This window comes from Amblyomma mixtum, chromosome 4 (assembly GCF_055824585.1).
Source record: "Amblyomma mixtum isolate Tamu chromosome 4, ASM5582458v1, whole genome shotgun sequence".
NCBI lineage: Eukaryota > Metazoa > Arthropoda > Arachnida > Ixodida > Ixodidae > Amblyomma > Amblyomma mixtum.
The window spans coordinates 67,355,048-67,369,448 of NC_143015.1; the positions used below are offsets into that span (position 1 = coordinate 67,355,048).

Consider the following 14,401-nt stretch of genomic DNA (forward strand, 5'->3'; position numbering starts at 1 on the left):
CTCTGGGAGGCAGACGATGTGGTCCTGTGTGCTGTTACTGCTGGGATCCGGACCAACTGGGTGCAGGCGATTCGCCAGGCCGTGCGGAATCGCAGCAGCGTGAGCAGCATCCTTGCCAAAGACACGGCGCCTGTGCCCAGTGTGCCAGCAACGACGGCGGCAGCGGCCAACGCGGCACCACCATCTTCAACCGCTGCACCCCTTCTGGCTTCGCTGGAGGGACGGCCTCCACACGAGACCTCGTCGAGTGACGACCACTCCGAGTATTTTTCCATCGTTGACGAGGATGAAGAGGACATTGTTGAGGACCCTTCACGGACTCTCCCACCGTCACCACCGCTCAACCGCACTGCTATATCGAGGTGCGACCTGCTCTCTTCGCCTGCTTCTACTCTGTCGTTCTGTCATCATTGAGTAGTGCCCGTACCAAATAGACATTCTAAAGGCGCTTGGATGGGCATTTTCTTTTTCAAACACTTGATCTGCAGAGCAGTAGGTTAAAGATGGCAGACCTTTTGCTTTAGAGTTGAAGGCAGTCATTAGACAATGTTGTAAGAGCAAAGGAGGAGCTATAAGAAACTCGCTTGCAATGCCATGGCAATCAGATAAGTGCGAAGCTTGCAGACCTTCACATGAGGGGGAGACTTTAGAAGTAGTACTATAATATAAAGTTCTGCAGCAGTCGTATTATCAAGGCTACATTAAAAGGTCTCTGCAGCGGTTTTCAATGTGGCTATAGGATGCGTGCATTACGTAGACTAAAGGCAGTTGAGCAGTGGTGTGCAAATGTAAAGTTTCTGCGTTGAGGCGAATGTGGACATACCGAATACAGAACACTCAAGCATTTGAGAGGAGCATAGCAGTTTAAACAACCAAAACCTTGTAAAATAGGCTTTGCACTGAAATACTAAAAAGGAAGCAGGACCTTCAGACCCCCAAAGTGATGTGACGATCTCGAACGGCGCAAAAATGCTTCACCCCTCACCATCCTGCATGTTTTGCGCACACCTGACCTTGAAGGCCTGTGTACAGCATGTTCGCTTTATCTCGCTGCAATTTGCCGGCACCGCTGGCTATCACAAAATCGTCAGATCGTGCGGTGATACAGCAGACAGATTTCGAAGTGAATGGATGCTAAACGCCGGTGACATGAACAGATCTGACTGCATGCTTTTATTGTTGGTGATGGATGGACGGATGGACTGGCGGGCGGATGCATGATATTAAATATTGACTCTTCCCAAAAAATCGACTCTCCCCAAAAAATCTATTGAAACTCTTTTTTCATGTAATGAACCCTCCTCTGAAATTGATTTCAACTTTTGTGGAAAAAAGTGGGTTCATTACGTGAGTATGTACGGTATGCGCACACCCCACTATTCAGCACTCTTGCCATGTGGTAGTCCTCAGAAGTGAGCTGATAATTTGCAAATAATTTCTGAAAATTCCAGTTCTCGCACCTTGTGGAGAGATACTTTGTGTCTTCGAACAGTTTTCTGGGAGTGGATGTATAAGCACTAGGGTACAGAAAAGCACAAAGACATAAAAATGGTAAAAAGGAAAAAAGCCTCTAGTGTTGTTGTCACGTTTGTGGTGTACAACTTTCTGGTGTGGTGTCATGCTTGATGCTACAAGCTTGACTTGTGTGGTTTGAGGATATGAATACATTCAGGTTATCGGCTATAAGGAAAAAAACTGCTTTCTGCACTGCACAAATGTAGTGATAATAGCTAGGACCTCATTAGAGACTGCAGTAAAGAAATGTTTCCAATTAACATAAGCTGATAGTTCAAACTGGGGCGTCTTAAGAAGCTTGCGAATAGAATTTAAAATATGCATATTTGGAATGGATCAACGTTCTGCAATCTGTGGTACAGTTGGTTGGCCTCATTGTTAACGTTTGCCATGCAGGGTGAAGGAGCGAGCGAGGTCCCGGTCAAACTCGCGGTCTCGGCAAAGTCGGCGGCTTCGGTCACCGCAGCCAACTCAGGGTGGTGAGCCCACCGGTTCCTCAAACGAACCGGACGAAGTGGCTCACAGCGACCGTTCGAGCAGCTGGGACCCTGCCGTGGTGAGTGGCCTCGAAGAGAAAGGGCCTTTAGGGCTCGTACCAAAGAACAGATTTAATAATAATGCGGTAGTGTTGAATGAAAAAGGAGTACTTTGAAGTGCGTTAAACTGCACACTGAATGCTTTGTGCGTGCCTTGGCAAAGAAACCTTGCAAAGAAATTTCGACTACAGTTAAACCTTGGTCAAAGCCGTGAATGTCGCTACGGACATGGTGGTGGCGATTGCCACAGTCGCATTGACTGTGCAGTTATTTACTGAAGGCTCATGTGTTCTTTATTGGCTGTATCCTTTGCACTGCCATGTTGCTCTGCGGGCTTCTTTTATTATTGTTTGGTTGGTGTAACAGAGTTTGCATTGCAAATTATAGCTAGATGTAAGTTTTCAGTTTTAATAATGCATGATTAGTGCGTCAAAAATTTTAGTATTTCGCTTCTCACGAAGCTCTGGCCATCTCAGAATGTTTATTCATTTTTACGTCCTCAAGTAACCAGAGTTGACTGTAAATGTTTGGCGAGTGAGTTCATTACTATTTATTGTTCATTTTAGTTTTTTGCTTGCACATTATCATTACGAGTCTCCATGCAAAAACTGCATGTAATGGAAACCTGTATGTCCAGAAAAATTACGACCTTCTCAGTTTCATTATATCCAGGTTTGTATATATGTTCATCAAGTTACTAGCATGATTATATTCATAAACATGGTTGGAAAATCACTCCGGAAAAATCTTTAGGCTGCCTGCTAGTCTTTACACTTGAGTACAAACATGACCTTGGCAAGTCGTGGGAAAATGAAAGCAACCATGAGAATGTATACAAATCACAACACCTTCACTATCAAAATAGCAGCAGTGTGACTGCTTATTTTTTGCTCTTGATCAGGGCGTGGACGTTGTGGACTCCAAGCCCGCTGACACGAGCCGTTCTGCAACGCCTTCGAAAGCTGAGGCTGCTACCTCTACCAGTACCACAGTGACCGATGCCGCTCCGGTATCAGCTCGGCGGCCCCCCGTGTCACGAACATCTCGCCGGTCATCGTCACTGCGAGAGCTGCGGACCAAGAAGCTGGAATCTCGCTGCTCCGAGCTGGAGGACCAGCTCAGGGCACGCGATCGCGAGCTGGGCCAGCTGAGGAGCACTCCGCACGGAGCCCCCAGCTTCCTCATCAGGGGGCTGCCCAACGACGAAGTGCTGGTCCGTTCACTCGAAGCCCTCGAGACGTTCCTCTCTGTCAGCGTGGAAAAGTTAAACGGGCTGAAAGAACGGCTGCGCAAGACTGCGGAAGAAGGCGTGACAGCGAGTGCCGAGAGCCTGCGGCACGTCTGGGGAGAGCTCGAGGCCCTGATTTCGGAGAACAGCCGCCGGGTTGAAGCAACGACGCGGGCGCTGAGGCGCTCGGCGGCCATGGAGACGGAAGGGAAGCTGGCGAGAGCAGCAGAGGAGGCATGGGTGCTCCGGCGCGAGCTCAAGAGGTCGCAGGACGCCTTTGACGACCTCGAACTCCGCTGCCTCGCCCTCAAGCGAGATGCGAAGAACGCAGAGGAGATGCATGCCTCGCAGCTGGCGCTCATGACTGCACGCATTGACGACCTCACGGCCAAGCTCGCCCTTTCGGAAAAGGCACAGCGGCAGTTGCGGCAGAGGCTGGCTCGTGCCGACTCGAAGCAGGAGAAACGGCGGCTCTCGCTGAAAGGCAAAGAGGCTGCCGCTGCAGCTGCGGCAGCAGCTGCAAGTCCGTCAAAGGAACTCGAGGTCAAATTGACTCACCTGGAACACAAGCTCGCGCTCCTGGAAGAGGCCTTCCAAGGCCCCGTGAACGAGGCTGCTTCCGACGCATCTGCGCCGGACGACCTCACGACGGACACACCCACGGGTCGGAGGTCATCACTGGACAGCCTCTCAGGTGACCAGCAGAGTCTGCTGCTTCGTGTTCAGCTCATGGACCAGAGGCTTCAGTCGGCACTAGACCAGCCGAAACCAATGGCACGCCCTCGGATATGCCTTCAAACGGAAGCCCCCGATGGGAATGGGGTTGTTGATGGATGGAGCAGCTTATCTCTGGCAACAAGCGTCACGGATTTGCGTCTTCCAGAGCACGGGGGTGAGGCCCCTCCAGCAAGCTACAAGGAGTGTCTGGAATCCTTGGACTCGAGGCTCGATTCCCTCCTTGGGTGGCTGCACGAAGCACTGATATCGCTCCGTGAGGCTGGCGTAATGGGGTCCTTTCCAAAGGCTCTTGTTGACCGAGTAGGGACCAGGGACTCGAGTTCAGAAGGGGACCACAGAGAGCGTTTTGCAAGGAACCTGGCACTGTTGCAAGACATCGGGTCGAAGCTGACCATCGCTGCAGGCTTCAATGCCCGCTTTCTCGGAAATATGGCCACACACCTCAGAGAGACGTCGCTCGTCCTGTTTGCATTCGAGGAGAGGCTTGACCAAGTAGCTTGCTCACACGACCTCAGGCTAGTCACCTCCGAAAACGACAAGTCGTGGGACCCATTGGCGGAAGAAGCCGTGGGCCGCTGCCAGACACTCGCTGAGCAGGAGAGTTCGCGAGACGCGGAGGTTGTCGCTGCCGAGCTCGAGGAACTCTCGTCGCGCCTCAAGTCACTGGGCGGCGCCTTGGAACGCTTCAACAAGAGCCGGCAAATGCTCGTCCTGCGGCGGTTGTCCGAGTGCCTCGACATCCACCCGACCTCGGATCTGGAGCCGGATGCTCTTCAGAACGTGACCGAGCAGGAAGCCGTGCTGGGCGCAGTCATGGAGGCTTTGGCGGCTGCGCGAACTCACGTGAGCGACAGCCTCTGCCAGAGCCTGTGCTCAACCTCAGGGACCATTTCGGCAGCCGCAGCGAAGAAGGCGTCTCTCTTGAGGCAGCTCGAGGGCGCCATGCGACAGGAATTCCTGAAGGTGCGCGCCGAACTGCGGACGTCGTGTCTGTCAGAGCTGGAGAGCTACTGCTCTGCGAATCTTCCGCGTGATGTTCTCAACCGAGAGCTGGTTCCCGTCGTCCGGGACCTTGCGACTGCAAACTTCATCGCAGCCGTCCTTCGAGCTTACGTGCCGCACATCGAAGAGGTGGTTCGACACTGTGAAAAGGCGGTGCTTCGAGACGGGCAGGCTGCAGCTTCTCAACCTGCGGACGCAGAAGTTGGTGGGGCGGTTGAAGAGCTGTGCGATGGGGCGGCGGCGCTTGTGGAGGGTGCGCCATCTCTGCTGCGGTTGTGGCTGACGCAGTGCCTCGTGGTGGAAGATCTGTGCGGGGTCGAGCTTCATGCAGCAGGTGCCTGCGTGAACTCGACTGCGGATGTCACCGATGCCTTGCAGCGGCTGGGCGTGAGGCTGCGCGAAGAGCGGGAAGGTCACCGGCAGCGAGTGCTGGCACTTCAAGACCGTCTGGATGCCACTCAGCGGGACTGCGAGCGTCTGCTCAAGGTGCGTACTGTGGCACTTTCTTTAAACTGCTTTATCCACGGTTGTAAATTTGTTTCCTTGATCTGTACGAGTAAGTTTGCACAAGTCCTTGGAATACAGTACAATCTCGGAAGATATGGATCATAAGGAGTAGCGTGAAGTATTCATGCCACCCTTAATTTGTATACTCAAAGAACGAACGAGACCCGTGTAGTGCAACATGGGAAAAGCATTCGCTCAAATTTATTTACGGCTAATGGGATTTAATTATGGCCTTGCTTCACTGCCCAGTGCTCAGGGTGCTTATTGGTGACTTGTGAGTGTAGCTTCAGCGATGCGAGGGCAGCACTTACTACTTGCGGGTGCAGTCACAGTTCCTAGGTTTGTATCATCCATGGAAGCACGGGGAAGTGTTTGGAACAGCTGAAATTCACCACTTGAACAATGCGCTTTTTAGCCGGGGAATTTTACCAATTCGTATCGGACCAAAATTCATATCAGCCGTGATAGTGGAGATTGTACTGTGAGTGCACTTTAATGGCATTGCTTGCACGACTTCCATCAATTTCTTTGGGTAGGAAGTTGCACATGTGTACAATGCACCTATTTTGGTAGTTGTGGTTTGAAAGAGGCTTCTGAAGAAGCGCAGATACGTGTGATATTTGGAACTATTAGTAAGAAATTGGTGCTCATATTTTGGAAATGCCACAGGTATGCTGACTTGCGGCTTTATCTGGGCTTTATCTTGCAGATCAAGTTCGTTTGATATTTTTACGCAGCCAAAAAATAAAGAGCATTGTGCCAAGCATGCCAGTGGCTGATAACATCACCGTTCTGGTCATTATGCTGTGCAAGCCATGGTACTTCATATATGAATTGGTATATATCCGTATGATTTTATGTGATTTTATGATGTTGTCTCTCTGGAATCTTGAGCATACTTCATAGGGCTTAGCAGCTAACCCTTGGGAAAGTGTTCATTCTTGCTTTCTGTCAGAGATGCTTTCAATTCCACATGACTTAATCTGTAGTACAGTTCAGCGCTGTGATAAGGAGCATTTGCATACGTCAGATAGTTCTGTCGAGTGCAACATGTCTGGGGCAACCCTTCATCTGTGCTCAGAAAATGTCTGGGCACTTCTCCGCATTCTTTAATTGGATGTGTGATAATGATGAGAGCACCATTCTGGTTGATGGAGGCAATGCAGAAGCATGCATGCACAGTGTGTCGAAATCTTGCTTTGCACAGTGCACTTAAGATGTGAAATGGACTCTGCTGCTAGCGTGCCCCCACCTAAAATTCCTTTCGTTGCACCTATTGAAATTGAAACCAGTGTGAAGAGCCCTCCACTGTGGCACCTTTTACTTTCTTCCCTCTTTCAGTCCCTCTTTTTCCCTCACATTGAGGTTGAGGTGTTCACTGAAAAAGTGAGTCTATTTGCCTTTGTTTTCCTCAAAACCAGTTTAGTTATGTAGCGTCATATCTCTGTCATGTGCCTTCATGGGCAAGGCCTGTCTGGATCATCGAAGTGGCCACCATGACATCACAAGACTACATCTCACGACCTGAGGTGATGAATTCCCGACAGTGCTCATTCTTTTGCCGTGGCCCATCTGAATAACATTTTTCTCAGTCACCCAAGTGAGCACGGGAGTTTCCAGTTATGACACACCATAGTGCGCCGCCGCGGTGGCTCAGCGGTTATGGTGCTCGGCTGCTGACCTGAAAGACGTGGGTTCGATCCCGGCCGCGGCGGTTGAATTTCTTTGGGGGAGACATTCTAGAGGCCCGTGTACTGTGCGATGTCAGTGCACGTTAAAGAACCCCAGGTGGTAGAAATTTCCGGAGCCTTCCACTACGGCGTCTCTCATAGCCTGAGTCGCTTTGAGACGTTAAACCCCATGAACCAAACCAAACACCATAGTGCCAGGGGTGACATTGTCCACCTCCGAGAAAGTCGTTCATGGTGTAGAATGGTTATTTTAATTGCCATCCCATTCATGCACTATTGGGGAAACACAGATGCGATGGACTGCTTCTGAAGAGACCCAAGTGCAGAATTTCGATGGCACTTGTATATTGCAGTCTGGCTGTGCCACCTGCCGGGGTCTGCGGGAGCAAGCGAAGGCGTTAGCGCAGCGCACGGCTGAGCTGGAGCGTGCGGCCCACGAGGGCACCCTGTGCGAGCGCTGCCCTGCTCAGCAGGAGCAGCTGAGGCGCCTGGCCAAGGAGCATGCCTGCGAGCTGGCCGAGCGCGAAGCCTTGGCCCGGGAGGAGCTGCAGGGGAGGATGCGCTGCCAGGTGGGTGTGTGACGAGGTTCTGAGCGAATTGTGCAGTTTGATGATGAGCTCAGCATGGATCCTTAAACTCCTTCCTTGTTTGCTGGTGGTGAGGAAAAAAAAAATGGCTGGTGGTTTAGCATTGCTGAGCGCAAAATATTTACGAAAGTGCAGTGGACCACCCAAGTTTTGGGGGTGGGCCAAACCTATTCTTGGGGTGTCCCAGGTCAGTTCGTTAATTTTCAAATTTTCAGGGGTGGTCCACTCAAATTTCGAGGGTGGTCCACTCAAATCTCGGGTGTGGTCCAGCCCATTTTGGGGGTGGGCCAAGTGCGTTTCAGCGGTGGGTAAACTAAAGTTTTAAATTTTCAGTTGTGGGGGAGAGAGTTAAACCCACTCATCAGTTTCGCCACTACGGTCCTTTGTGGAACACTGAACAACCGTCTGATCGGAACTTCCTTGATATATTGCAAAAAACTGGAGAGCTGTACCCCAAACAGCACAGGTAATCAGCCCAATATCACAAATGGATGGTGTCACTCTGCTACTTTGTAGGACTGGCCTCCACCAACACGTTTCCAATATCGGGTCACTTAAATGTGCTGCTGGGAACGTAGCTGCATTTACACATTTTCATGTGCATGCATGTGTATTTATGCGTGGCTCGTGCTCATGCAGGAGGCCAACCACCAGAGGGAAGTTCAGCAGCTAGAGGCCGAGCTGCAGGCAGCGAAGAACCAGTTGCAGCGCCTTCAGGTGAGCGCATAGTTTCTCTGTTTGAGTTTTAACGACAACGTTCGCTTCAACTTGCTTGTGATGTGTCCCTCGTCAAGAGTGCGCAGCTGCCCTTTCAGACATCCTGCACCTTTGGCAGAGGCCCCCCCTTGACAGAGTCTGCCCACTCTTTCAGGAGGAGCAGGAGGAGCGCATTGGCAGCCTGCGGGAACTGTACCAGCAGAAGCTCTCCCAGGGGCTGGAGGCAGTCGATGCCGAGGCGGTGCGGCTACGGTGCCGGCCAGAGATGGAACAGCTCAAGGTACGAAACGGCCCAGTGCTCAGTGCATCGTGGACAGGGGGCTTGACATCCGACGCAACTTGTTTAAGGGCTTTCGTCGTGCCTCTTGCGAGAAAAAGAACCAAGGAGCCGTGTGACAGTTCTGTTTATGGTGACCTTAAGAGAGGAACAACGTCCAGATTCATTCATTCATTCTTCAACTTCAACATGAGACATGGATGCATGTTCTCGCCTGCACTGCAGTCTTTTATAGTTTATATATATATATAAACTTCGAGTCAACTAAATGTTTCCTTTAATGAAGCGTATACTTCACTATATAATCACCAGCATTTAAAGGTAGTACAATGGAGCAATCATGCTAACGCATGCTTTTGGCTGTCATTGCCCATGCTGTCCTAGCAGCTTTGCATTTAAAAATGCCTTTTTTTTTTTTTAACAGTGCATTGAATTATCTTCATCATGTCCAAGGGCATGATGATGATGACAACGATGATTTAGTTTTAATGGCAGCCGTGGCCATTGAAATCTCCCTCGAAAGTCTCAAACAATAGTTTAGGGCAGCCCTGGTGGTGCAACCTGTGCCTCTGTGTGCAGCGCCTTTGTGAGAAAGGCCTGGCAGCTCTGGAGGCCTCGCACGGCCGGCTGGTGGCTCAGCTGCAGGAGCGACACCAGGCGGAGATAGACCGGCTGCGGGCCGAGCGGGACCGCGCGCTCGCCGAGGAGACCAAGGCGACTCTGGCCGGTCAGTCACTGCTCTCTCTCCAGGAAGTCCTCTGATGTGTTGTGAATGTCAGCGTAACATAAATAAGGTGAAGACACGGGATGGGTTCTTCTAGCCTTCACGGGGCATCCTTCTTGGGTTTCCCCGAGGCATTTTGCACTACTGTTCCTTCTGTAACTCATTCTCATATAAAATTTGGAATTCATTGGGCTACTTCAGCCATGGTGCAAGTTGTGGCTCCCTCTCTTGTCCTTGGTTTGTGCGTGAGTGGTGCTTATTAGCTTCCCTAATGACGGTTTCCCCCCGTATTGTGCGCAGCTCTCAATGCAATGCAGAGAGCTCATCAAGAGGAGCTGCACCGGGAGATCTCCAACTTCAAGGAGGACTATGCGCAGCAGATGCGCCACGGCCTGGACACCGAGTGCCTGCGCAGGGAACACCAGTGCGTACATTGTATTATACTGCACTCCTTGTTTCCTATTCTTCCCCCTTGTTCCCGCTCGTCCTTCTAGTCTGGCTGTGCCCAGAGACATCTTCTTGACATCTTTTTAGACTGTGCAAGGCCAACTGCCCCCTTGAGAGTTTGTTGAAAAGTTTTTGCAGCTGTATGTACGATGAAACCTTTCATTTACTGCTAGTGTCAGTGATCATCCTGCTACTGTAAACAAGCCAAACTTCCCGTGATGTTTTGTGCCAATTCAAACACTCAGACAGCTGTGGCACTGTGTATACCCCTGTGCTAGGCCACTAGTAAAAGTGTCTAGTGCATAGTGTCTTCAGGCCGCTAAACTGCGAGGCTTACTGCCTGTATATAACATAAGGCTAGTCCCGCTGGTAGTTAGAAGAAGCTGCAATGTCAGCCTATTCAGGACCACTGGCCGCGGTGGCTCAGTGGTTACGGCGCTCAGCTGCTGACCTGAAAGACGCCGGTTCGATAGCGGCTGCGACGGCCGAATTTCGATGGAAGCGAAATTCTAGAGGCCTGTATACTGTGCAATGTCAGGGCACGTTAGAGAACCCCAGGTGGTCGAAATGTCCGGAGCCCTCCACTACGGCGTCCCTCATAGCCTGAGACGCTTTGGGATGTAAAACCCCATTACAACAAACAAACAAACAAACAAACAAACAAACAAACAAACAAACAAACAAACAAACAAACAAACCTTTTCAGGGCCTCAACCTTGCAGCTTGCGAAAATATCTCTCAGCCTGCGATTGCTTGGAGTGTATCTGATACTTGGTATTGTCGACGTAACACCCGTCGTTGTTGTTGTTGTGGTGGTGGCAGGGAGGAGCGGGAGCACATCAAGCAGGAGATCCTGTCCCTGTCGGAGAAGTACTCGCTCAAGTGCCTCGAGAAGGCTTCGCTCGAGGAACGGCTGCAGAGGGCTGGGCAGCAGCTGCAGGAGGCCAACTACCAGGTGGGGTCTCCCCCCTCCCCCCCTCCCCCCCCTTTCCTACCTCAATGCCACACACACCCGAGAAATGCAGCGCAACCCCTAACAGGAGACATAATCCATAGTGTATACCATATAGCCTCGTGTGTGAGGGCCGCAATTTTCTTTTTAATTGGCTTTGAATTTTGAAGATGTGGCTCTTGCACATATTAAAAAACAAGCAAACATGTAACCGTATTTTTTTTCTCAATTTTGTTGTCCAAAACAGAGTGCAGCTTACACACGAGTGTGGCCTCAGGGTTGCCGTTGGGAATTTTTCAAAAAGAGCCAGAACTGAAGCTAAAAGTAGCCAAAAGTAGCCACGCCACCTGATCTTGGCGCCAAATTTGTAGCCAAGTAGAAAAGAACCATTATTATAAGCCACTTTTATTAATGAACAATAAATAATATAATTTTTAATCAACACAAAAACACAGAGTAAATAAAGAGCACGGAATTTTGGGCCTCTCGCACGGCCTTCAAGTATCAGGTACGTTGAAAATAAATAAAAGTTCAGTCCGCGTAGTTTATCTAGAGTAGATAGTGTTCTTGCTGGAGTAATTTTGGCACATTCTATTCAACAACTCAGCAGGAACATTAAACGATGATGCTGTTTTTTCTTGGAGTCGTAGCCCGAATTTGATTCGCAGAATTGCCATAAGCAAATCCAGCTACATTTTGTTACGGATCTCTGTTTTCGTCAAGTTCACGCAAGAGAACACGCGCTCAGCATCAGCATTAGAAATTGTAAGGGTCAAAATTTTCAGTGCTCCTTGCGCCAGGTGTTGAAAAGGGCATTCGCCGCAAGTATCCTAGTACGATGCCGCTGTGTGCCAGAAAGTCAAACATGATGCGCGATCAAGTGCACCGCTAATTCTCTGCTGCTGGCGTATTTCAGACTCCAGTTCGTTGGAGGAATATATGAGTCGAGGACGCGCGCGCGCATCAAGACGACCAGGACAGCGATGAGGACAGGAAAGCTTGGAAATAATTGTTCTTTTCTGTTCTTGCTTGCTATTGGATATGCAATTGCAAAAAAAAAAAAAATGGCTAGTAAATGCGCCAGAATAGAAGTTCAAAGTAGCCAGAAAGTAGCCAAGGAGCCAGCGTGAAATTTTCATCGCCAGACGGGGTCGAAAAGTAGCCAATTTGGCGCAAAGTAGCCACCAACGGCAACCCTGTGTGGCCTTGCACGAGATTATACGGTAATGGCCACAACAAAAGGATGAACAGCCAGGCGATGATGATGATGATCATCATCAGCCTGACTACGCCCACTGCAGGGCAAAGGCCTCTCCCATGTCTCTCCAATTAACCCTGTCCTTCGCCAGCTGCGGCCACTGCATCCCCGCAAACTTCTTAATCTCATCCGCCCACCTCAAGGTGGAGTTATGGCGTTAGGAAGTTTGCAGCAGTGAAAGAGTGGACCTTTGTGCTGCGTGAGTTCACAGAGACGAAGTCAAGAAAGCAGGCGCATCCCACATAGATTGCGTGAAGCTAGTAGCACACAAACTGAGAACGAAGTGGCAAACTAAGTTGGATAGCAAAGTCATGCAGACTCCACATGGTAGAGCCGGTCTTGGGCAAATGGAAGTCATGTATGCATCAAGCACATGCTGCTGAAGTAGTTTTAAGCAATTTTTGAATTGGACAAACCCACTTTATGCACAACTTCTCGGCATAGAAACAAGACAAACCTACGTGTGACGCTTGCAGAGCCATGGTCACAATGATCAACATTTTGTTAGCATGCTCAGAAGTTTAGAAACTACTTCCAACACATAACTACTGACCTCTTCCTCAGGCATATTGAAAAGAAGTTAATGTTTTTTTTTTTTGGACTACCGTATTTTCCGGTGTACAAGACGCACCCTTGTATAAGACGCACCCGCCATATATGCAGGCTGTCATTGAAAAAATTGGTATGTGAGACGCACCCGTGTATAAGACTCACCTCAATTTACCCAGTTAGGCTAGTGAGGCTTAATTAAACATGCTTATGCGACCATCGCAAAATGCACCGTACGTGTGAGAAGTTCTTAAGCAACGCTAAGTGATCGAAAAAGGCAACACTCACGCCATACCCGCCCACGTTTTAGCACAAAAGAAAAAAAAAAGCGAAAGAACTCTCTTTATGTCCATAACAACTTATTATTACATAAAACCTTCAAAGTCTTCATCTTCAGATGCGCTATCGAAAAGGCAACGCGGCTGAAGCATTCTCTTCGCACTACGTACTTGCAAAGGGTGACTAAAAAAAAACGTTGGCTTCTCTTGGCTTGTCTTGACAATGGCGAGAAGCGCGACTGTCGCCATCTTTTGGCATTCCACATTACCTTTGCTTGGGGCCTCCGAAACGGCCGCGTGTTTAAGATCCATGAAGTGGTCAACCCCGCCGTTTCATGATAAAGTTCACCTAAAAAAGTTGCGCACGGCGGTCCCCGTATTGAAGTATTAACCATGTTACAACCGCGTTAAAGCTTGAACATGAAACTGAGTAATTTCTGAACTAGCAAAAAAAAAACGGAAAATTCGCATATAAGACGCACCCTTGTATAGGACGCACCAGCAAGATTGTTGAAAAAAACCCGCGTCTTATACACCGGAAAATACGGTACTTTGCGGTCCCTAGAGAGTCCGAAAAATCTGTCGTTGACTGTATACGCGACCAAATGAGCCATTGTGAACTGAAGTGCAGCCTGAAACAGGCTTGTGGCTTGGCTGAAAATGTGAACAAGTTTAGTAAGTGCTCATTTTCTAAATGCCTGATTCGTTGCTCTGTCACAGGTGCTGGACCTACTGGCCAGGAACAAGCAGTTGGCATCACATCTGGGCCTACAGATCCTTCAGCGCGAGCAGGCAGTCTCGACAGACAGCTCACCCGAGGCCCTCGAGGTATGTCAACTGGTCCGAGGAAGATGCTGCTGAAAAAAAAAAAAAAGAAATGGTCAATTATTTATTCACAGTGAGCAGTCTTGGGGATATACTGCGGAGAGACAAGCGATCAATATGGGCTTTTTTTTTATGTTGGGTTGTCGTTCGTTGGCTCTTTCGTTGATCACAAACCCACCATGGTGGCACAGTGGCTTTCGCGTTCAGCTGCTGATCCCACTATGGTGTCACTATAGCTTAAGTCGATTCGGCATGTTATAAAACCCCACAGTCCTTAAAGGTGCACTGAAGAGGTATCTGAACTCGTACTTTTACCTCTGTAACTCGATCTACACGTTCGGAGCGTTCTTGGAAACTTCGAATTGTTGACCTGTGTGGCCGATTAATCGAATTAAAGTCGGGCTCCCGCCTTTTTTTTTTAATTCTCCCCCATACGGTGGGCAGAGTCAACCAACCTTCCACCCAGTTCCGTGGCGGCTTGCTGCTCTGCCATTGGCGGAGTGATACGTAGTGATCGGCGAAAGCAAAATGTCCACGCGTATCTTTATTTCTGTGGGCCTATTTTGCAGA

General features: G+C 49.6%; 1 protein-coding gene across 1 annotated transcript in view; it reads left to right on the top strand.

Moving 5' to 3' along the window:
- The window catches only part of osp (myosin phosphatase Rho interacting protein outspread), a 139,846-nt gene that overhangs the window by 116,107 nt on the left and 9,338 nt on the right, over positions 1 to 14,401 (top strand). The window contains exons 12-21 of the mRNA XM_089586670.1: positions 1 to 362; positions 1,912 to 2,071; positions 2,953 to 5,505; positions 7,571 to 7,786; positions 8,444 to 8,521; positions 8,676 to 8,801; positions 9,378 to 9,525; positions 9,823 to 9,946; positions 10,792 to 10,924; positions 13,727 to 13,834. Coding sequence (XP_089442796.1) covers positions 1 to 362; positions 1,912 to 2,071; positions 2,953 to 5,505; positions 7,571 to 7,786; positions 8,444 to 8,521; positions 8,676 to 8,801; positions 9,378 to 9,525; positions 9,823 to 9,946; positions 10,792 to 10,924; positions 13,727 to 13,834 — 4,008 coding nt within the window. The remainder of the gene's footprint in view (positions 363 to 1,911; positions 2,072 to 2,952; positions 5,506 to 7,570; positions 7,787 to 8,443; positions 8,522 to 8,675; positions 8,802 to 9,377; positions 9,526 to 9,822; positions 9,947 to 10,791; positions 10,925 to 13,726; positions 13,835 to 14,401) is intronic.